Source organism: Drosophila mojavensis, unplaced genomic scaffold (genome assembly GCF_018153725.1).
Source record: "Drosophila mojavensis isolate 15081-1352.22 unplaced genomic scaffold, ASM1815372v1 contig_36, whole genome shotgun sequence".
Taxonomy (NCBI): domain Eukaryota; kingdom Metazoa; phylum Arthropoda; class Insecta; order Diptera; family Drosophilidae; genus Drosophila; species Drosophila mojavensis.
Window position 1 is genome coordinate 7115289 of NW_025318858.1, and position 23315 is coordinate 7138603.

Consider the following 23315-nt stretch of genomic DNA (forward strand, 5'->3'; position numbering starts at 1 on the left):
ATAATAAGTTAATAGGTTTTTGTAAATATCTTTTGTTCTGTTTAAAAAGGCAAGATCATAAAACGGGAAATTAAATCGTTGGAAAACTATATCTTACGCATTTAAAACAAAGACCCCAACAGATTTTACTTAAACATTGCAATTTAGGGTATCTAGTAGTCTAACAGGCACGACTAGAAATTTCTTGTTTATTTTAGATTTAAATATCTTAAATTGCAAGTCATGGCCAGAGTGAAATGAAATCAAAGCGAAATGTTAATTAGTACAAATTCGATGCGATACAAATACATAAAGAGCTTTTGGTCTTTGCATGCTAACGAGTGCGAAAGCTCGTTTGCTGGCCTAGTTGTAATTTAAGCGTGGGCAGGCGGGGCGTTGCTGTGCGGGGTGTGTGTGTGTGTGGGTCGAATTACATATGTTTGTTAAGGACGAGGCTGGCTCCGCCGTTTATAACGCGGCAAACAAACACTTGTTTGCACAGCAGCGCAAACAAAGAGAGCAACCGAGCGACAGCGAGAGAGAGTGAGAGAGCGCGTCAGCGCGAGCGCTCGTCGTGCTGCAATGTAAACTGTACATACAGACACGAACACATGCCTGCTTACAATATGTATGTGTGAGTGCCGGTAGAAGCAAATGCAACTAGGAAGCAACGACAGCATGCGCGACGCCAACAGAGAAGAGCAGACCAAAGCAGAGCAAAGCAGCGCAGCGCAGTCGCTGCTTGTTTACTTCGTTTGTGCGTGTGGGCGCAGAGCAGAGACGAGGAGAAATTAAGTCGTGTGGGGGTGGCAAAGAGACCTGACCCGAGCAATAACCAAGTCAGCCCAATCCAGCCAGCGCAGACGCCAGCGACAGCAGGCAGCGGCGACGATGCTGATGACGGCGACGTCAGCGTTGCTGAAGGTCATTATGCCGACGTTGGCGTCGCTGCTTCTTTTGAGCTTTTCGCGCTGCTTGTTGTTTTTTTTTTATTGTTGGACTTCGGTTGTGGAATTGTGTAAACATCAGTGGCAGCGACGACAAAAACAAAGGCAACGCAGGCATTCCAAGTAAACAACGTTATTTTTTGTTTTTTTTTTTTTTTTGCTTTGCGCCAACGCCAGCCCCTGACAGAGGCGAATGCAAGAAAGTTAAGTCATGGAAGGGGGAGGGAGGTAGAAAGGCGGGTAGCAGAGGTTGGTTGGTTGATTGGTAGGAGACAACAACAGTGTCAGAGCGAGACAAAAGGCAAGGCAAGCAGCGTAGACAGACAGACGAAAGCAGGGCTAATGAAGATGAGCCCCATGTGCTGTTTCGTTGTTATTGTTGTTTACTTTTTTTTTTTTTTTTTTTTTTTTTGCCGATGGTCGCTTTTGTTGCTGAGCTACAAAAATATGCAAAAACGACGGCAGCAGCAGCAACAACAACAACGAGGCGAAATATGCAAGGCAGCCAATACGCAAATAGAAGCAATGAACTTAATTATTTGCTGCCTGTTGTCGCACGGCTTAGCGAAAGGGAAGGTGAGACAGATAAATACAATGTTATACGTATGTATGTATGCATATTAATACATATAAATATACATATGTATATACATACATATAAGTATGTATAATATATGTACTTAATTACTTAATTGCATTTATAACAATTTATATACACATATATACATACGTATGTATGTATGTTTGGATTTATGTCTGTCTGTTCATATACAAAGTACTTAATTCTGTATAAATTGTGTGCACACACATTTATATAAATGTGAATATCTCACCATATGCGTATTTTTTTCTGCATATATACAAATGAACATATGTATGTATGTATATGCATAAAACAGTGCGCAAATTGCATATTTTGAATTTAAGTATTTTGCGCAGGCGTATTCAAAAACAAAAACTTGTTAGCAGCATTTCAATTTGGACTAAATACACATACACTTAAAAAGATATATACAAGCATAAATACATACATATATGTACATGCACACAAATCACACACGCATACATATATGCATACTCTAGAGTGATGCAAACATCTAAGAAAAAAAAAAAAAATCTCAAATTAAGTGCTGACTGATAAAGCCAGCTAAATTACATACATAGATATGTATGTATGTTATGTACATATGTTACCTAAAATTTAGCATCAATATAATACATATTTTATGAATTATATTTCAGCTCAAATTTTGTTTTGTTCCTTAAAAAAAATCAAGCTCAAAAAATCAAGTTTTTAAATTTCACATTCCTATTCAAATGTATTTAGTTAAATAATCCTATTTAAATTATTTTAATTCCTCATTCATATACAATACTAAATTCAAATGTAGATAAATGATAAGGTTTCGTATAATTTTCATTTTTAAAAATATACATAATCTTTATAATGTTTAGTTTGATGTATTAAATATAAATATATAAATAGAAAATCTATACTCGTTTCTAAAATTTCCATGGTCTATATTAATATTGTCATTAATTAAAAACTAATGAAAAATCCATTTTCCGATTACATACTTACTAGTAGAAAGTAAAACATACTTAAACAACTAATCTTAAAATTTCAATTAATCTATTATAATTTTATTTAATACTAATACAAAAAATAAGTAATTATAAGAAACCTGAAATGAAAACGAAAATACCGACAGCGAGAAAATAAAGCAAATATTTTAATTAATTAATAAAAAGTTAAGGACGCTTTTATTGCTGATCATCCAAATATTTGCAATTCTGTTTATAAATACATCAGCATATCTGTGATTCTCTTTGTTTGCTTATTATATACAAAGAGTAAGCACTCCAAACTGAAGTTAACAGCAGAATCAAATGCAAACAGCATGCAAAAATCAACAGAGATTTATTTGCTGAATTTCTTTGTCCCTGCGCCTGATTGTATGCAACACTTTTGACAAGGTATTGCGCCTTCTTGCTCTTACAGAGCGCAAAATAAGAATAATGATAAAATATGAAATTCTATTATTAAATGAGAACCTCAAACGTATTTAAATGTGTCTATCAATAAGCATTATTGGCTTAAAACTTCACCCAATAACGGTCTCTGAATTTTGTTGTAATTTCCATTTGTAGAATTTATTTATTTATTTTTTTTTTTTGTTGGTCAAAACAAGTTGCATTAAAATTTCTGTTGTTTGTTATTATTTGTTTAATGTCGAACGGCTGTCCGTGTTGACATTGTTTTCGAAGAGAAAAGTACGCGTGTTGCTATTGTTGTTGTTGCAGTTGTTGTTGTTATTGTTGTTCTACTTTTTGGAACAGCAATTACGAACATGACGTGAACTCCCCCTTGCAATTTTCACATTCGTTGGCTTCGCTCTGCCAGCCCTTGTATAATATTTTCTGTTCATTCAGCAAAATGTGCTTTCTTGTTTATTTTTTTGTAAATACCCTGTACTTATTGCGGTGTGTAAAATGGGTATTATTTTTTGAGTGATACCATGTAAAAGAAATACAATATGTTCATGTCTGTCTTTATAGAAATCTAAGAACTACATCTATACACTTTGATGTTTGTTACTTTTCCTCAGTTGCTTTTAGTTCGGCATACCCGAGTGGAATATTTCTTTGATTTTTTGCTTGCATTACGGTTGTAATTTTGAAAAAGTACAACTGTTAACAATTCCATTGACATATAAACACTTCAAAGCTAAATTGCAAACGTAGCTCTTGTCCGAGAAATTAATTATGCATTTTTTGCATAGCTGTTCTCCCAAAAAGAAGAAGAAGAGGTAGAAGACGAGACTCACGTGCACCTTGCGTGGGTGGCTAATAGTTGGTGAGCTTTAACCTTAGTCGAGTTTTGAGTATTACTTACCCGTAACACTTGCAGTTGAGGGTTAGCAGTGGGCGAGCCTTGAAGGTTTGTTAAGTTCTCTTTTTTTTTTTCATTTTTCTTTTAAACAAGCTTTGATATTTTTATGAAGAATTTTTGAATGATTTCTGAATTCTAGATCTTTATTTATTATGTATTTAAAGGCCAGAAAAAGTAAATTTAAGAAATTCACACTTTCATTATATTAAATTACATTATAACAATATATAATTATAATAATATGTACATACATACGTAGATTAAAAAAATTCAAAATTAAAAAATTAATTGTTTTCAAATATATAATTTTTAATATTATAATATAATACGCCATAATTTCTGATATAATGCCAAATCCTATAATATGTGTATACCTTTACTTATTCGATAATTACCGGAATATGCTCCATTTTACCTGTATTCGATTGGGTAAACAAGACGGTCAAAGCAACAACAAGGTCGTAGGTATTATTGTAAAATGCTTATTTACGCATACAGTTGCCTTAAAAGCCGTCCTGAAGGGTAACGGACGTGACAACCGTTACAGAGCAGCGCACGACAAGTGAGAAGGACAAAACAAATGATGACAGCCCCCTGGCAGAGAGACTGAGAGAGAGAGAGAGAGAGAGAGGGAGCGAGAGCGAGATCGGTATTGAATTTGTTTGCAGAGCGCACAGAGCAAATGCGACACACAAATACCAATACTAATACGAATAGGAATACACACGCACACACATACTTCTGCATATGTACTGTTTGTAAGCTGAACTGTTTTAGTGTGTTTGGCCTGGAACTCAAACTTGAATTCCATCCGCCGCCATTGTTGCCCAGGCAGTGCCCAGTGCTGGGTGCATTTTCAATTTCGTTTTGTTGTGCCCCAAAAGTTTGTTGAGAACATTTGCAAATGTTTGTTTTAGCTAACGGAATTTGCTTCGTTTGCTTAATCATCATCATCATCATCATCGTCATCGTCATCGTCATCATAATTATCGTTGCATTGCCTTGTTTTGTACAATTTCATTTGGCTGTTTGTGTGGGTGTTTTGCTTTGGCTTCTTTCATTCTTTCATGCCCAATGCCCTTTTCACTCTACCGTTGTTTTGCTTGCTCCTTGTTTGCCATCGTTGCTGTTGCTGTTGTTGTTATTGTTGCTGTTGCCGTTGTTGGCATTGTCGTTGTCGTTGACGTCCGCCTGCTACTTCTGCGTAGTTTTGTTTATTTTATTTGTTTTGCTTTGTTTTATTTTTGTTTGATTTACGTTTGCCCGTACCGTTGCCAGTTACCCATCCCCACCCACATTATCGTTTTGTTTTACTTGTGTTGCTTCTGCCTCTGCCTCGGCCTCTGCCGCTGCCACTGCTTCTTCTTCTCCTTCTTCTTCTGTTTTTTTGCTTTACTTCTAAGCTCGCTCCCTAGCGGTGTGCGACGAGGAGTTTTGCTTTAGTTTGCGCTGCTCATCCTATGGCACTGCCACACTTCGTCTTGCTCTTCGACTTCATTTGTATTGTTTTTCTTTCCATTTCAGTTTCTTTTTTCGTTTTTTTGTACACGCATACATACATAGGTACAGTATTGGCTTAAAGTTTGTTTTACTTCTTTGTCTTAAAGTCTATGTAGTAGTAGTTGTCGCTGTTCTTACTTTTTTTGCGTTCATTTTTCCTGGCAACATTTCTTTGCTATGTATTTATATTCGGGGGGTTTTATTTTTGGGTGGATTTCATTTTTTAAACTTGGATACAAGACCAGAATTAGGCAGATGCTGAGATAAATAGACATGTCTATCTATTAACACATAGATGAAGTATTTATGTATATCCAGATATTATATATGTACATATCTATGCAATATATATTAGGACTTAATTTGTATTGATTGACTATTTAGTCCTAGTTTCAGTCCAGTTCTCAACAAATTCTAAGATGCGACTTTATGGAAAGATAAATGGTATATATGTATAGGATAATATGTTCCAATTAGTCCTGGCTCTAATGAAATTTTCATTGAAAAGCCTAGAGGAAAACAAAAATATTCTAAAGCTAGGTAAAATATTTTTTAAAGGTTGTATCTAGCTAGGTGCAATGAACCAAATCGAAATACAATATTTTCATATAATGCTAATTTAAATAAGAAATAATAGTAATACAATCCGATCAATAAAAATCCCAATATATTCGTTTATAAAATACTACAATTTTAATTTTACTAAAATATATTTAGATACGATTTCCCTGAGTAAAATGTCAAATTCGTCTACAACTTATAAGATCGAAATACCTTTGTCTGTACCAGTACCATTTGTACTATTTGGAGCAGTTAAATAGTATACTTTCTAGAATATGTATAGACATAAGTAAAAGTTGTAAGAAAAAGTTGAGATTCGAAATTATTTGTATATAGAAAATTGTAGAGGTATAGCGTATATAAATGGTATGGCATTACCAAAGAGTAAGGAATGGTCGCGTTCTTTGATTTGCAGACCTAAGGATAATTTGACCACTGAGGCAGGGCTACGTGCTCAGCATCATGTCATGGTATCAAGCCTGGAGCGAGAGGTAAATGTTCTAATGAAAACTCTATCGAACTGACATTACTAATCTAATAACTCTGTTAGTGTGTACCTGGTACGATGGCAATGCTCATTGGCATGGAGTATGCGCGAATATGGTTGAAAGATCGGGAGGCGTTTCAAAAGAAGCGCGACGATTCGAAGGTTAAGTTCATTAAGAACGACTTTGATTGGTGGCTCAAGTTGCGCAAGACTAACAGGTGTTTCTGTTCCATCTGAAAAGCTGAAACATTTATTCAGCGAAAAAGCTCGCCGCTTATAACGGTATTATCAAAGACACACACCAGCTCAATGCAAGCTTTCGACTATTATGTATATTCGCAACATTATCTTAAGTGCTAGTTACCATGCCTCGAGTCCGCTGCATTTAGTTAATGCGTATAAAATTTATTTACATATATTCATAGATCCAAGAACCAAGCTTGCTTACAGAAATGTGAAGTAAATAAACGCATTCTCGTTAACTGCCCAATTTTATTGTATTATGCAAAACGTAACAATTTTAATGTTGTCAAAGTCCAGGGGAACGGTAAAACAGCTGTTGGCTCTGCCGGCAGCAAAAGACGAGCAAAAAAGAAAAAAGCTTTTGCCGTCAGCCCTCACACAGTATGTATGTATGCATGTACATATAAATATTCCCGTTGCCTGCCTGCCTTCGTGCTTGTTGTTGAGCCCTTTCTCTCTCTCTCTCTCACCTAGTTGGCGAAGTTTAGCCACCCACGTATAGAAGAATTTGCATGCAACTTGTCGGAACTGCTCTTGCGCGTTGCCGCTCCCACGCAGTACTGCTGTGTGTACAGGCACTGCTATCGCCGCGGATTTAGCTTCGTGTGCTCATGTTTTTCGGCTCTCTGTTCGCCGTTCGCCGTTCGCCGCTTGCCCGTTCGCGCCGTTCGCTATTCGTATAGGCGTGCTTTGGCTCGTTTGCAGTTTTCCATGGTGCCCCAGCGTCAATCAAAATCAAACGGTTGCCGCGTTTGGGTCTTCGTGTGTGTCGCCTGTTGTTTGTGTATATTTTCACTTGCTTTGGTTAATGTTCAAGCAAATGCCAATCACTAGTACAAATCAACTCGAATTGCAAATGTAATGCGCATTTTGTAAAGGAATTGCCAAAACAACTAAAGTAGAAACAAGCATAAGAGAGAGAGAAAGAGAATAAACAGTGCCATGCTAAAGCAATAACAAATTGTTGCCGTTACTTCGGTAGGTTTGTTTTCTTCATGTTTCGCATTCGCATTTGTGCCGTATGTGCTTTGAAATTTGTGCTTGTGTGTGTATATGTGTAAACGTGTCTATTCGTGCGCGTATGTGTGTGAGTATGGGCTATTGTGTGCGAAATAACGAAAACATTTTTCTGCCCTCTTGTTGTTGCAGCAACTGGTAAGTCAAAGGCAAAACTATTACAAATTGCATTTTAAATAGGTTTTCCATTAAATGCTGCACTACTTTCATGCTCAGCAGCAGCTGTTGTATTTTATGATGATTTTTATGCGGCGTATTCGATGTAAATGGCAACAATATGTTAGCTTTGCACTCACGCACACGCGTGCAAATGTCTGTATGGGTGCACACACACAAACACATATACAGACATGAATGTATGTATGTATGTATGTGAATTGGCAATAGTTTGTGGCACACAAAGCAAAGTAGAAAAACAAAACGTAGCAACAACAACAACAAGTGCAAAAGCTAGCCAGCAAGTGCATTCAGCGAGGCAACACAACCAGTTGACGCAGCAACAACAACAACTACAAATAGTGCCGGGGCTTCGCAGCGAACAGAGCAGTAACGCTTTCTTACTCACCACGCGCGCATTGGCAAAACTAAATCAGTTTTATTTTGCAGTGTATTTTGCGCAGCGCTGTCGACGTTAACGTAATCGCGCTGCTGTTGCACGTCTTACGTTTTTATGTCTTGGCATTTGCACACACAAAATCCCATAATTGAAAAAAGCATATGTTCACGTGTACGTAGGCAAGTGCATAATCATGTGTTTGTGGGCGTGTGTGTGTGCAAAAGTTTTTGTTTCTTGGATTACTTGTTTGCTGGGAAATAAAGCTTTTACGCACTTTCGCGGTCTGTGCGCTGTCTGTGCATCCGTTTGGGTTTTGATGACAGCTAATTGAATTTACAGATTTTTACATTTGCATTAACGCTAATTTTTGTGACAAGTTTTCCATGGCATATGCTTGGCAGACGTCGTTCTGTCCCTCTCTCACTCTCACAGCTTATGAAAAATAATAAAAGCTGAAAATTGACTAATGAGAAATTATAATATTTGATGTTGAAACCAGTTAATAAATATACACATATTATTTGATTTATTATTAATATATTTTTTTTTTTATTATTTTTTTTAATCTCATAGCAATTATTAAGTAATAGGGGTTTCTTTTTTTTTTTTTTTAATAATATCTTTGAGGTTTAATATACTTCAATCTTATTCTGTTTCAACTTTTGATTGAATAACTTGAAAATTTTTACGTTATTACTATTTGAAGTCTTTTTTAATGATAATAAAAAAGTTGTGCAGATTGTTTGCTCAGCAAACTCTAATGTCTATATAAAATCATGAAGTGGGTTTATTGAGTTGAGTTGACTGCGAAAGCAACCGCTTTAACCGTTTTACGTTTTACTCGCATGTAACCCATATACTTAAATATGCCATTACAAAATTAGAAGTTGGTTGGAACTTAGTTATGGATTAGCTGTCAAAATTTTTATTTTATATATATATATATATATATATATATATATATATATATATATATTTTTTTTTTTTTTTTTTTTCTACTGGATACTTAGATACCAACATTTTTATTTGATAAATCTTATTATTTTTTAATATTCTAAGATGCTACATCATTAAAAATTTGGAAAACTCATTAAGCCCCCACATTATCAACACCCACAATATTCTCCAATTTAAAACTTTTGTTACCCTTTTTAAAAAGTGCCGCGCATCCAGTGTATCTGGCAATCAAGTTGTGCTTTTAATATTTCATACACACACACACACACACACACAGACGCACACACACTCCCAGTGGGACGTGCATGGAGCATTAGTATTCGTTTTTCTGTTTATAGTACATATGTATCTGTATATGTATGAGTATTTGTGCCAGTGTGCCGAAACGATGTCGAGGGATAATCTCACTTTTCGCTTTTTGCAGTGCTTAGAGTGAATAGCGCCCACGCAGCAAAGTTAAGCAAAGTCACCTCAGTTGGCGTCCTTACTATGTATATTACCTACTAGTTGAGTGAGACAAACATTTGTTGCACTCTCGTCTCGAAATTCAACACGCGCTCGTTACTCACCACGATTCACAAGTCGTGCGCTCACGGCGGGCTCTCTTCAAAGCGGCGTGGGCTTTAAATACCGTTAGACCTTTGTTAAGTTGTCCGCTGTGTTCGCTATGCTGTGCCGGCATAGCAGCCGCTCACTGTCGACGTCATCGCAAAGGACACAGGTCGCGGGACAGATAACGGAACGTGGGCGACTGAGTTGGACCGACAAAGCGACCATATGGTCAATGCATACAGCTAAATGGGACTTGGCAGCGACAACGCTTCATTTGGCTTACAAATTGAAAGGGAGGCAAACGCGACGCGACACGATGCGACTTGACGCGACGTGACGATGTCATTCCACACGCCCACTGACTTCAGCATCCTTGCTTCGTAATTGAGACATTTGTCAACTGGGCAGAAATGAGCAAAAATTCTTCAAGTTTGTCAACGATAGAATAGTTGATAGACGGAAATTTGTATAGACATATCGATTTAATTTTAATTGCTCAACACAGGAATTACAACAGGCTAACGGTAAATTTTCGCTGCTTTTGGGAGAAGGCAGATTGTTAGATGCAACTGCATCTATTTAATACTTTGCTGTGTGCGCTTCGGCTTACGTTGCGCCAATCCACCTGATTTTACCTGCATCGATGATGATGGTATCAATGTGGTCGTAGACTCATGACCCAACATTCCCGACGCAAACTGATTGTTGTGTGTCTGATTCTTATTGAATATCTCGACTGCCTTCACCGCCTGTGGGTGCTGTTTGCCAGTTGCTCGCTTTTCGATCTTGGGCTTTAAGTCGGCCTTTTCGACAGGATCGGGCTTGCCCCTAGACCCCTGACTGCCTGCCGATTTCATTTCAGATCTGAGCGTCTCAAAGGACATTGGCACCAGAAAGTATCTGCCTATAATACGATTATTATAAGAATAAAATTCTTCCATTTTATATTTATTTTCATATTACCATTTAGTTTCTGCAAGAATCCCATACGATAGCCCATGTCTAGGGTCTGTTTGACCGGCTTCATGAGGTCGTCCTGCGACAAGTCGATATTCTTAGAGATTGTCACCACAATTTCACGAAGCGTTGCCGGTGTCTTGATCAACTGCAACGTATGCATTATAATGGCCCCATTAAAGTTGGGCATTTTTTCCAATGACTATACAAATAAATCTACAGATTATAGTATTTTGTGAAACGACTGAATATGTTGTCTAACAACTATTGAAAATTACTACAATTTTATATAGTATACTCCAAGTGATTTCGTTAACTTGGCTTGCTTGGTTTTCGATTATGCAATTATGTATTTTTATTTATACTGATTCTGATAATAAATATGAATATTGGTATTTTATTAGTATTTTTCTTTTGATATACTCTCAATTAGCTTGATCGAAAAAGCTTTTTATTATGCCCATTACAATGCAACGCCGAAGCTTTTGCATAATTTACCTCCAATGCAATTAGTGGCTCAGTTTATTAGATAAAATATCAATGAAAGAGCTTTCGATTGCTGGCAAAACTAAATTCTGCTTCAAACTTTTTTAATTTCCAAGATGCACTCTTTGGACTGTGGGTGGGGGCGTTGCCTAAGTGGATTAGTAATTAGAGCAATGGGGAAATTGGTTTGAATTTAATGATGTTAGTGAATGCATGAAGTTTGGCTTTAGCTGAAGGTCATAGTTGATGCAAATAATTAGGTTGATTATCAAGACTATAAGGTCTTATAATGAAATTACAAATTGGATAATTAAAATAAGAATTATAAGTTGTAATACATTCATACTGAAAGACGGAGGCTTTATCTATATACTAAACTGAACAGTATCCACCGTGCTGCTGCTATGATTCGCTGTACGCAGTGTATGTGCTAATTATGCAAAATTTTGAAAAACATGTGAAATTAATATTTCAAAATGTTTACTTAAAGATTTTTCTATTCTATTTTAACACATTTTCCATATAATTTTAGTAAAAGTTCCGTCTGAGGTACATAAAGAGTTATATATAAAAAAAGCAAATTTCAAATATAAAATGTTTCTTATTTATTTTTATATAATATAACAGAACATATTAAAGTTTAATTTATGATATCAAATAATAAATTCATATAAATTCGTCTGCTAAGACTTTCATTTGACAAAGTAGATCTTAAATTTCATTTCTCTAGGCATCTGCTGATATATGACGTAAAGAAGCTCAGCTCAATTAAGTACATGAAATAACATGATTATTTGTTATGTAATTGTTATATATGTTATAGATCTAAGTTGAATTTACTCCGCTCATATGCGCTTCCTTTAGTAATCCAAGAAAACCAATCAAATATTACGTCAATTAATGTTTATCTCTGCAGCTAAAAATAGTGTTGCGATGTTAGCCAATAATCTGCTTGACAACTGTGGCGAAACATATGGCAAATTAAATGTCAAAGCAGACACGTTTACGCCACATACACAACAGCTGGCAGGGATGTACGACTGGAAGGTACCCTGTAAACTTGCATATTCTTAATGCCTAGCTGCATGTTAACTTTATCTAAATTACAAACGCTTACAAATTTTAACACAAATTTCATCATCATCTTTTAGCCCATTCCCATTTGGAAAGGGTATCGAAACGTGGCATTCCTCTATCGGCTGCAACATATTGATAAGAGCGTTAATTGCGCAATCAAATGTAATTATGGATTTGCATAATTCTGCATTTGGCTTGCCATATGGTCTTCATATGTATGTTCATTTGCATGCAAATATAATGAGAATTACGTGTGCACAGCCCTTTTAAGTATGCTACGATTTTTGGCTTTGACTTAAGCTCTTTGTGTACTACGAGGCGTATGTGTGTTTTATATATATTTAAAATAAAGTCAATAAGTGAGAGTTGAATATAAAATTGATGAAATCTATTTCATTGTCAAGATATATAAAAGATATATATATTTTTTATTTATATAAAATATTTTATCTATAAAAATATCTATTCTGACAATCTTTCTCTTTAATTTATTTGTACTTTTCTAATCTGAGCTATTTATCATCTGTGTGCGTGTGTGTTTCTGTATGTGTGCGTGTGTAGCCTCTCTTGCTTATGGCTGCTGGAATTGTTTAGCATATATCTCATCCATATTACTAATTTATTTACTGACCCGAAAATGTCATATGCCAATCAGACAGTTGTATTGTTCGACTTCTTGCAAAAATTCAGATTAGTTTGGTTTTTGTTGCTTGTTTACTTTTGTTTCGTTTGTCACATAAAAAGTAATACAAATGACATCAGAACTCTATGAATACTTCACACCAACTTTAACTTCTTTATATATAAGAATATGAGCGAGTAAAGAATTTAAGCATATCTTATATACCATTTATTTTGCCTTTACATTTACTTATTCCATACAAATCTTCTAGGCTAATTTAGTCGTGGAAAGTTCATCTGCATCTTTCTCATGCTGATTTAAATTAATTTAAGAAATAATCGAAACAAAGAGGGGAAACCCTTTTTTGTCTCTTTGTATTCAATGTTAAAAATCAGGAAAAAAAATATTAAAATTGCAATCTTAACTTTTCTTCATTAATTTCTTCTTTCTACTTACAGAAATTTAAAAATTTGTTGAAAACAGAAAATTTACTTATATTCAAAACCACGAAATCATGATATTCTTGAGCAAAACGGAACTCGAGGAACAACTCAACGAACTGGCCCAAATAATGCCATGCAAATCTAAATTTCAGTTGATAGTAAATTCAAGTATTATTTGAAATTCGTAACAAGAGGCTAATAGGTAAACAGATATACCTGGAAGCAATAATGGCAGCAGCAACTGTTAGTTCCCTCTTGAAAACACCGTCAACTGAGGCACAGTTGGATTTGGTGTGCGATGAGTGTGTTTATTATGACAGTTGTCTGACGCCAGCTGTCGATGAAGGTGCTGGGATATTTATCGATAACAGCACATCAGCTGTGCAAGAAGATGAAGAAGAAGAAGAGGAAGTAGACGACGAATTGGAGCAGCCAAAGAAATTGGTAAGCTCAACAGAGTCACAGATCGAATTCAATACCGAAGAGCCCGAATCAACAACATCTACAAGTACAAAAGCCGATACAAATAGCGATAGCGCTCCAATTATCGATAACGATTGTGAGATCAATGGCAAAATGACCGTTTTGCTCGACTTTCCAAAAGACGCCGCCACGGAACAAACATCCGAGGAGCTAAAACAGTTCGAGGATAGCGAAGCTCAGAGGGCTTTCGATGTTTTCACATTCAACAATGACAATGTGGACGTTGAGATGGCCAGGCTAACGAATCTAGCACTGAAAATGGGCTATGCGCGTATTATCGATTATGAGAACTTACGCATTATCGAGCATGTTATCGAAAGCGACGATGACGATGAGGCGGAAAGTGCGGAGGCACAGCAAACGACATCGGAGGAATTGCAGCAGGCTTGCAAAGATTTGGTCGCTTTCATCGATGAAAGCTATCAGCTAATCGATAAATCAGGCGTTAAAGTGGTTGGCGAGCAGCCAACAGCTCACAGCATCGTTGACAGCAACAACAATCGGAGCGGAACGAGCGGCCAGGCGAGTGCTAAAGCAGCGCGCAAAACGTCGACAAATCAAGCCCATTGCAGCAGCACAGAGCCAGAGCCAGAGCAGGAGCAGGAGCCAGAATTAGAGCTGGAGCCAACGGCTCATAGCAGCGCTTTGGTCAAGGCGTATCAGTCGAATCTAACGCCACTGGCGCCGCCCTTTCAGCCCGCCGCCCTGAGAGCACAGCCACAAAAGCCAATTGCCTCAAGCAGCTGCAACAGCAACAGCAACAGCAACAGCAACAACAACAGCAGCAGCAACAGCAACAGCAACATGTCCATGCAGCCTCATTCAACAGCATACAACAGAAGCCAGGCTTCCAGTGCAGCCTATGCTGGCTATGAGCAAGCTGCAGTTTACTATCAACAACATGCACTAAACCTGCCGCAGCAGCAACATCAGCAACACCAGCAGCAGCAACAGTTGTCGCCTAAGCAGCAACAGCAAGCGCATTGCAGCCAGCACAGCGGCATGCCGCACATACATCTGCAATCGAGCAATGGCCCCCAGTTGTTGCCGGTGCAATTAATTACGCTGACACCAACACCTACAGCAGCGGGAGCAACAGTAGCAACAACAGCACCAACTGCTGCTGCTGCTGCGGCTGCAGCCAGCAGCGCCGCTTGGCCACTTGTAGAGGCGCCCATCTATATGGATATCAATGGAGAGTATCGCAGCTTTTGTCCAGCTCATGGACCGCCAGCATTGGCAGCCGCAGCAGCAGCAGCAGCGGCGGCAGCTGTTGGCAATGGCCAGCAATTGCTCACGCATCAGCATCAACTGCACCATCAGCAGCAGCAGCAACAACAGCAGCAGCAGCACCAACAGCAACAGAAGCTCGTTGTGACAAATGTTAATGGAAATATTGGTCAGGCAGCAGCAGCAACAGCAGCAGCAGCAGCAGCAGCAACGCCTCAATTGCTACTGCAGTTGGATGCTGCAATACAACAGCAACACAGGCAATCACAGCAGCAACAGCAACAGCAGCAGCAGCAACAACAACAACAGCAGCTGCAGCAGCAACAACAACAACAGCAACAGCAACATCACATACAGCTCCAGCCAGCAATTGCTGCCACTGCTGCTGGCAGCAAGCGCAGTAAACTCTACCGAGGTGAGTGCCCGCTTTATGACATTGTATTTGCAATTTGTGTATCCTTGTTTCCAATTCCATTTGCCATTCGCCATTCGCCATTCGCCGTTCGCCGTTCGCCATTTGCCTTTTGCCTTTTGCCATTTCCCTTGACCAGCCGCGCTCCAAGGCTATTTGGCGTTGCCCCAGCATTGTGTCTGGCCCCCAAACACTTTTTTTCTGCATTTGTTTCGACTTATTCAAATAACTTGTTCGAGAGCTGGCCGAAATTAATTTTTAAGCTGCCCTGGCTGCTCTGCAAATATTTACCTTTGTTCTATCGATTGTTAAAGTGCATGAGAATCCACATGAAGTCTTTTTGGCCCATTTATAAAAACTTGTCAGCATTTCTTATAATTGAATTTCAATTACATTTGATATATTTACTAAATATAACATATTTTTTATAAATTTATATAAAGTATGTAAATTTGAAGAATTTAACAAATATATATATTTTTTATATATTTACATAATATATGTAAATGGGAAAAAATTTTCGTATTATGGGATATATATTTTTTAATATTTTCGAAAGTTTTTTGAAAGTGATTAATTAAATATATTTGATATAAAGATAATTAACATATTAAATATATTTTATATAAAGTATTTAAATGTGAATTTGTTTTGTAGATTTTTTCTAATAGATACAAAATAGTGTCTATGATTCTTCGTCTACAATTTTTTCGTTATTCCTTAGAATTTAAAACAAAAAACAAAAATAACTTAATAAAATTTGTTAAGATATTTAAACAGATTTAATACTGAAGTTAAGTTTATATACTTCAAATTGATATATTTATTAATTGAAAAGAATTTATGTATATTATAAAATACTAAAAATGAATTATATTCAGAATTTCGAAAGAGTTTAGTGTGGGCTAAATACTATCAGATTTTCTGGATATCTGTTATTTACACTGTAAAAAAAATCTATAAAAAATGTAGCAATTCAGCGATATCTCATAAATTGATATAAAGTACTTTTAATGACTTTTACATTATGTATAATATTAAAAGCTTTCTGATTAAATCATTTTCTGTATAGCAAATTGATATTTTTTTCGAGTTAACTTCATTGCACGTTTGCAATTGGCAAACAGTTTTCTCTGAGCTGTTCATTGGCATTTAACGGCATAAAGTTGTTGGCGCTCGCATACAATTTTTGACCATATCCTGCTGTGCATGCAGATGATGCGCATTTTAATGGCTGCCAGCTATTTGGCCATATGAAAATGGTGTTGGTATCGCAGTTACGGCATACTCACATCGCATACATAAAAGTAAATCTATACATATATAATTTTTTTACCTGCTGTGTACAAAATTCGTTATTCTTTTGACTTTTACTTCTTCTTTCTCTACTTGATACTTTGGAGTTATTGTAAGCCAAAGTGTGGTTAGTTTTTATGCACTTTGATTGCTGGCAGGAAAGAGTACTGGAGGGCCGAATATAGCCGTCGGAAATTTTCATATCTTTATTCCTTCCATTTTTTTTTACCAGGCTCTTTGCCAAAAAATATATGCTGTCTCTCTTCTTGTTACATTTAATTTGATATTTTCTGTGTGTTTTTATGGCGTTCCCAACTTCGGTTTCACCAAATTTAATGAAAGTTGAACCAAAAAATGAAATATTTATATATAAATATTAATATAATATTTATTTATGCTTTTATATATTTGGATTTTATATATATTTTTATTTATGGCGTATATAAGATATGCATATTTGTTAAAAATATAATTTCTCTGCCTGAAGGCCTTCGTTGCTTTGGCTTAAAACGTATTATTTAGAATACATTCTTTGTAACAATAACTAAAAATAAAAAAAAATAAGTAAATAAAAAATAAATTATTTCTGGATTATTTAGTATTTATTTGAAATTTATATAAATATTATGAAAAGCCTTCCGGAATTATACGCGTTTAGTTTAAAAAGAAAAATGTCCATATTATAATTAACTAATGTTCAATGAATATTATATATGTGCATAATATATTTTATAAAAAAAAAAATAATAATAAATTTAACAATTTATAATTGAATAATATCAGTTTTATAATTCATATCATTTATATTTAACATTGAAGAGATTGATGTTAAAAGAGTGATCCACTTTTTACTATATATACATTCCTATATACATATGTATATTGCCCGATAAAATGCGTATATATTACAAATTATGTATTTCTAGTTCCCAATGTAACAATGGACAGCCAATATAATATATTGTATATTGTAGAGTATTAATATATATACTATCTTGACTACGTGAGCGAGCATACAAATTTGGGGAGAATGAGTTTTTTGGATGGTTACAATTTGCCTGTTAATGCCTTAATTCTATCTCTCTGTCTCGCTGTCTCACTGTCTCACTGTCTCACTGTTTCACTGTCTCACTGTTTCACTGTCTCCTTGTCTGTCTCATTCAGCGGGTCCCTTTCCATCTCTGTCACTCTGACGCTATGTCTGTGTGCTTAGTAAAGTGCAAGGCGTGTAGCATGCATCATCTGTCTGTCGTTTCCGTCCTCGGTCTGTTGTCGCCATCATGGTTGTTGTCCACGTCCAGTGTGACTTGTGCCTTCCAATTTAGTGGCAACATTCGAGTTACCATTTAGTTTAGCAGACCAGCCCATCCCATCCCAGCCCATGCCATCCCAGTCCAGCCCAATTCGGTTTCACTCCAATCCAGTCCATCCGGCTAGCTGGCTTGTTGTAATAATTTTGACACTCACTGTGTGCATATTTTCTATTGCATTTTGCTTTGTGACTTTGCAATTGTGTTTGGAGTTTGAGCTTCCATTTTTTCATTCTCTTTCTCTTTCTTTTTGTGAATTTTTTGCCTGCTAGCATTAATACCCTGGTAATTGGTTAAAAAAAAAGCTTATAGAGCGTATTATAATTGAATGAATTTTATATCTCATTTTTAATTTAATAGGTTGTCATTCACATACTACAAAAGGCAACCATCTTAGATAGGGTTTTCTAAAGAGAGATGAGAAATAAATATTGATATGCGCAAAATTAGAGTAAAAAAAAAAAAAGAAATAATGTTTAAATATATTTATAGAGGATTATAATGATTGTTAATATAATAATTTTTGACGTTAATACAAAATCTTGAAGTCCTATATTATAATTACCTTTCTAAACTAATCCAAATCTCTCAATGAAATATGCTAGACTCAAGTTTATGATCCCCTCAAGTATATTAGTTACTAATGAGTTTCTCTGAAGATTAAGTCAACTGTCGTATGTGTATACATGTATATCTCATATTTTACTAATGATGCTTAAAGACCGAGTCAAGGCGTTCTAGTACCGCCCACCAACTATGCAAAAGCTTAACTGCTGAAAATTTTAATAAATATTTTATGCTGCCGAGCTGTGATTTATTACGATGTTGTTTTGAAAGCCCAGGATATTATGCAGTCGGTTAGATCTTGGTGCAATTGTTCTTAGTTGTCTCGCTTTTATTTCATATTGTAATTTATACTGTGGTAGTTGGCTCATTCTATTATTTTATGTTTTTTTTTTTTCATATTTTTTTCTTTTTTTTGTTCGCCTTGCCTTGCGTCGGCCTCTCATTGGTTTATGGCCTGTAAGTTGTTTATTATTAATGTTTGGCATATGCCGGAAGTTTCGACGATTTGATGCTATTCTTGCTGCGCTTTGTGGCATGAGCTCATAGTAATATACATATGTGCATATGTGTATATATCTCTCGATATCTCTTGCCACATCTGCTGAACATGTAATGCGTCATTTAGCGACGAAAAGAAGAAGCAAGGAATATATTTATTATGTTTCGAAAAACCTCTAATATTTGTAAATAATAGAGATAAGGTAATGCCTCTTTATAAATATATAATATAAATGTGCTATATTATCCAAATGTTATACAACTATAAGCATAGTGTACTCTATATAAACACGTTTTACTAACTACTCTCTACTCTATAAACTAAAGGTAATAATATCTCCAATAAAAAAGATCTTTAATAACATAATGCCCCGACAAAAGCAGTTATAGGTCAATTATAGCAACCATTCATTAACCATTGATCGGGCTCAAAGTTAAATTGCAAAGAAGTGCACTTTCAAAAAATTCGCGAGCCGGAAAAACTTAAAGTTAAACAGCAACTGAAAATGCAAAGTTCAACTGTGAAAGCGAAAGGTTGTTTATGATAACAGGCTAGAATGCAGGCAGGTGGGGAAAAGGTGGGGTTAAATGGAGGATAAGCAGGCAACTCAACAACAAGTTGCACCTACTTGAGCTGAGCGTGAAAGGGAAAAGAAAGTCGCAGTCGGAAAAGCTGTGACTGAAGCTCGAACAGACGCAAGAGCTGATGCAACAATTGTCGCTAGGGAATATTTGGGGGAGAAATACAAAACAAAACAAAAAAAGGCGGTAAGAGTTAAAGAGTTAGTGGCATAGTAAAACTAAAGCAACATCAATGAAAGTGTTTATTCTCGTAAAGATAACCTACAAACTATACAGCTTTCCAAATATACAATGCATTAGAAGCTCTTGTATAATGTTAAATGGCATAAAATATTGTAGAAATTGGATACAATTTTACTGCGTAGGACAGTCAAGAATATATGTTTCAAAAGTCACAGTTCCGCGAGTTTGTAAGTTTCGTGATTTACATAAGTTTCCTAAATACACTTAGCTTTTTATCATCTGCCTCAAAAAGCTCTCATTAAGTTACGCTCAATGTAGCTTACGTAACGTAACAACGTAAATGATTCGACTTGTATGACACTCAATTATGCATGTACCCACACATGCACATACATACATATGTATGTATGCTTCCCATGAGCACTGCTCGCCCGTTGATTGAGTTCACTCAGTCGATCGATGCAGTTGCTGGAGCAACGGTAGAGAGATCAGCATTGTTGTTGCGGCGCTCGCATTCCTATGTTTGTGCTCTTATACATCGTCGTCGTCGTTGCACTCTTATACTGGCGGTGATGTTTGAGTGCTGGTAAGACGTCTGCAGCTTCTAACTGGCAAACTCTGGTGACTGTGCAGCGTTACGAGTGTGTTGAACCTGTGGCAGAGCTCTTCGGCATTATTCCAATTGAAAACTGGAATTGGATTAACTGGAAGCATTGGTATGCGAATTTCGGAATGCCGGAACGGTCCATGGAAGTTTGCCAAGAGCTACAACAGCAGCAACCATAAACAAGTAAGAGTGCTCTAGACAAACTTCTGCGACTGCGAGATACCCTAGCAGTCAGCTGTGCACTTCCAGTACAACAAACACACAGAAATCTAGACGCTTCACGCTCAATACAATTTGAATTATGCATTCCATATTTCTATATTTACTTTTCGAAATTTATGAACTTATTGGGTCATGAAGATACATAGACACATTTGCGCAATGCTCATTGTTCAGATTTAGAGTAACAGCACAAAACAAAATAAAATTGAGCACTTGATCAGACGGAGCAACAAAATGAGTTTGAAGATTGAGGAAGAATGTGAAAGAGAGTTCGAGAAATTAAAAGAGAGATAAATTCAGAGAGAGAGAGATAGAGAGAGAGAAAGACGAACAACAAGCGCAACGAGAAATTAATGTTTAAATGATACACACACACACACTGTTAAGTACAAGCATGGGTATATGTGGGTAAATTAGAATTTCTGATTCCATTCAGTAACGCCGAATTGTAAAGACTCTACTTGCCAATGTATGTAGATCTGATCAAAAATATTTACATGTGTTATTTTGTTATCATTAATACGAAAACATATGTGGCCATTATTTATTTAATAATTTGTATATTTTTGATGGTTAAATTCCGACTCAAACATATCAAGCTCGATATAAGAGGGTATTAAAGTAACCTCAATACAGAAACACTTTGCTTGCTGTAATGGAAACGACAAAGAGATAAAGCAATTTCGGAGAGTCAGTTTGAGCGAGAGCGATAAAAAGAGAGAGAGAGAGAAAGAGAGACCAATAGAGCGATAGAGCGATAGAGCGCGAGCATGTATGGTATAGAGGTTTGCTGTGTTGTTCCCACTGCCATGTCTTTGATTCCAATGAGCACTCGACGAGTCGATTTACAACAGTACATACACGAACACGAAAATGAACACGAGCACGAACACAAATAGAGGCAGCAGCACGATCGAGTGGGGCTCCAAGGCGCATGCATGTGCGTCTCTCACTGTGTGAGTGGGCTTCAAACAAGTAATGAAAGCAACCACTGGAAAAATAATGATTAGGTGTATGAAAAAAGAGAAACAAATTCAAACTAACTTTAAAAAAATCAGCTTGGAAAATACAACTTGTGAAAGGCCATAACGATGTCGAGGAGCAAAAGCAAAAATTCCAAAAAATATCGATTTATGTCTTTGAATATATTGTTTTTTTTTTTTTTTTTTTTTTGTTTGAATGCTGCAAAGAGTAATTACACTCTCCCTTAGGGGAAAAAAAAAAAAACAAAAAACAAAATAAGTTTAATTGCAAGTTCCAATTTCCATTTCATTTGCTAATTTGTTTCTCGAAAATTCATCAAACCTTTGGAATTCATCAGTTCAAAAAACCCTTTGGAAAATACTTAAATAAAATTGATGACATTTAAAATACATTAATTAAAAATAATACAGATCATAGAGACAAATTTAAATTTTATTTGCAATTTTTCATACTCTACAGAGTTTTAAAGGGGTTTGATTTTATTTCAAGTCCAATTGATATATAAATAGAACGGATACTAGGATATTCATGTATATATACATATTTCTACATAATATTTTCTATATATATACATATTTTGTATATATAGATACACCCATAGAAATATTCGATTTATTAGCTTATTTTTAGCTTTCAGTTTATGTTCCCTCTTATCTAGTACGTTTTACGCTTGTCTGATTGAATCGCAAGGTGAAATATTAAATGACTTTTGAAGGAAAATAGAATTTGTTTCAGTTCAGCTTTCGTGATGAGGTGTCAGATAAAGTAGCTGGATGCCAACAGTGCTGACACTTTGATTAAAGACTGCAGCACAGTGATTGGACTCTGGTTGCAACGTGCAACGAGCAACTTGCAACTGGCGACTGTAAAACTGATTCGTTTTCTTTCGGGCAGCATCGTTTCGGTCGCCTGTGGCAGAGTCTTCTCAACTGCATCTGGTGAAAGTTGCACTCGCTTCATGCTGCTGGTTTTCAAGGTCTTTCCGTAGGTATTGCATGGACGCAACAAGACGAAAAAAAAGTAAATATAAATAAATACAAAAATAAAAACCAACCCAGGGAAGGGAGCACAGCAATGTTGGCGTCTAGTGAAACGCTGTGGTATGTTGGGTACGAGATTAGCCGAGGTGTTTCCAGCTTGTGGCAAGTGGTTTTTCTTGAAGTGAAAATGAGATTTGTCTATTTTTGTTGAGCTTTATAATAGGGTTATAGAAAAAGGAATTGTATATTTGTATCTGTATATATCTAAATATAATATTTTTTATATATCCTCCATGGATATCGAAGTTTGTTTTCCATAAATACTATTTATTATTTATTATTTTCACTCAGTCAGCATTTTTCTTGCTCATTTCGTATCCCTACCGACTGTATATATATATATATATATATATGTGTGTATATACTACTTGACCTCGACAAATTGCAGCTGATCGTTGGCCTCGATGTTAATAGCTTATCATTTATAACATTTATAAGACATTAATATCTGCATCAGTATCTTGATCTGCATCTCTTCGGACAGCTATAACTGTAATTGCTATATTTATAATCATACAGTCGGGGGCTGGGGATACCCTTTGATTAGTGGTCATTCAACTCCTCAAGTCAGTCACTCTCGATATATGTATATGTTTTGTTTTTATGATTCTCATGATTCTGCTT

At 36.0% G+C, this 23315-nt stretch overlaps 3 protein-coding genes across 3 annotated transcripts in view; 2 read left to right on the forward strand and 1 right to left on the reverse strand.

Annotated features, from left to right (window-relative positions):
* The first annotated feature begins 6088 nt into the window (after positions 1-6088).
* Positions 6089-6849, forward strand: LOC6576225. The gene is made up of 2 exons (XM_002002185.4): positions 6089-6371; positions 6431-6849. The coding sequence occupies exons 1-2, from the start codon at positions 6249-6251 to the stop codon at positions 6602-6604; spliced, it is 297 nt and encodes a 98-aa protein (XP_002002221.1). The 5' UTR covers positions 6089-6248; the 3' UTR covers positions 6605-6849.
* A 475-nt stretch (positions 6850-7324) lies between these two features.
* Positions 7325-23315, forward strand: part of LOC6576229 — a 55365-nt gene continuing 39374 nt past the window's right edge. Inside the window, 2 exon segments of the mRNA XM_044009043.1 lie at positions 7325-7765; positions 13293-15405. Coding sequence (XP_043864978.1) covers positions 13506-15405 — 1900 coding nt within the window. The 5' untranslated portion in view covers positions 7325-7765; positions 13293-13505.
* Positions 10156-10946, reverse strand: LOC6576226. The gene is made up of 2 exons (XM_002002186.4): positions 10656-10946; positions 10156-10596 (listed from the first exon to the last, which is right to left on the reverse strand). Exons 1-2 carry the CDS (start codon positions 10837-10839, stop codon positions 10268-10270), a joined length of 513 nt encoding a protein of 170 aa, XP_002002222.1. The 5' UTR covers positions 10840-10946; the 3' UTR covers positions 10156-10267.

Bases quoted from the DNA above. Each gene is read 5' to 3' on its own strand.
- LOC6576226 (XM_002002186.4), bottom strand. From the start codon at position 10,839: ATGCCCAACTTTAATGGGGCCATTATAATGCATACGTTGCAGTTGATC. The intron at 10,597-10,655 runs GTAATATGAAAA...ATCGTATTATAG, and splicing joins ATTCTTGCAGAAACTAAATG to GCAGATACTTTCTGGTGCCA.
- LOC6576225 (XM_002002185.4), top strand. From the start codon at position 6,249: ATGGCATTACCAAAGAGTAAGGAATGGTCGCGTTCTTTGATTTGCAGA. The intron at 6,372-6,430 runs GTAAATGTTCTA...TAACTCTGTTAG, and splicing joins TATCAAGCCTGGAGCGAGAG to TGTGTACCTGGTACGATGGC.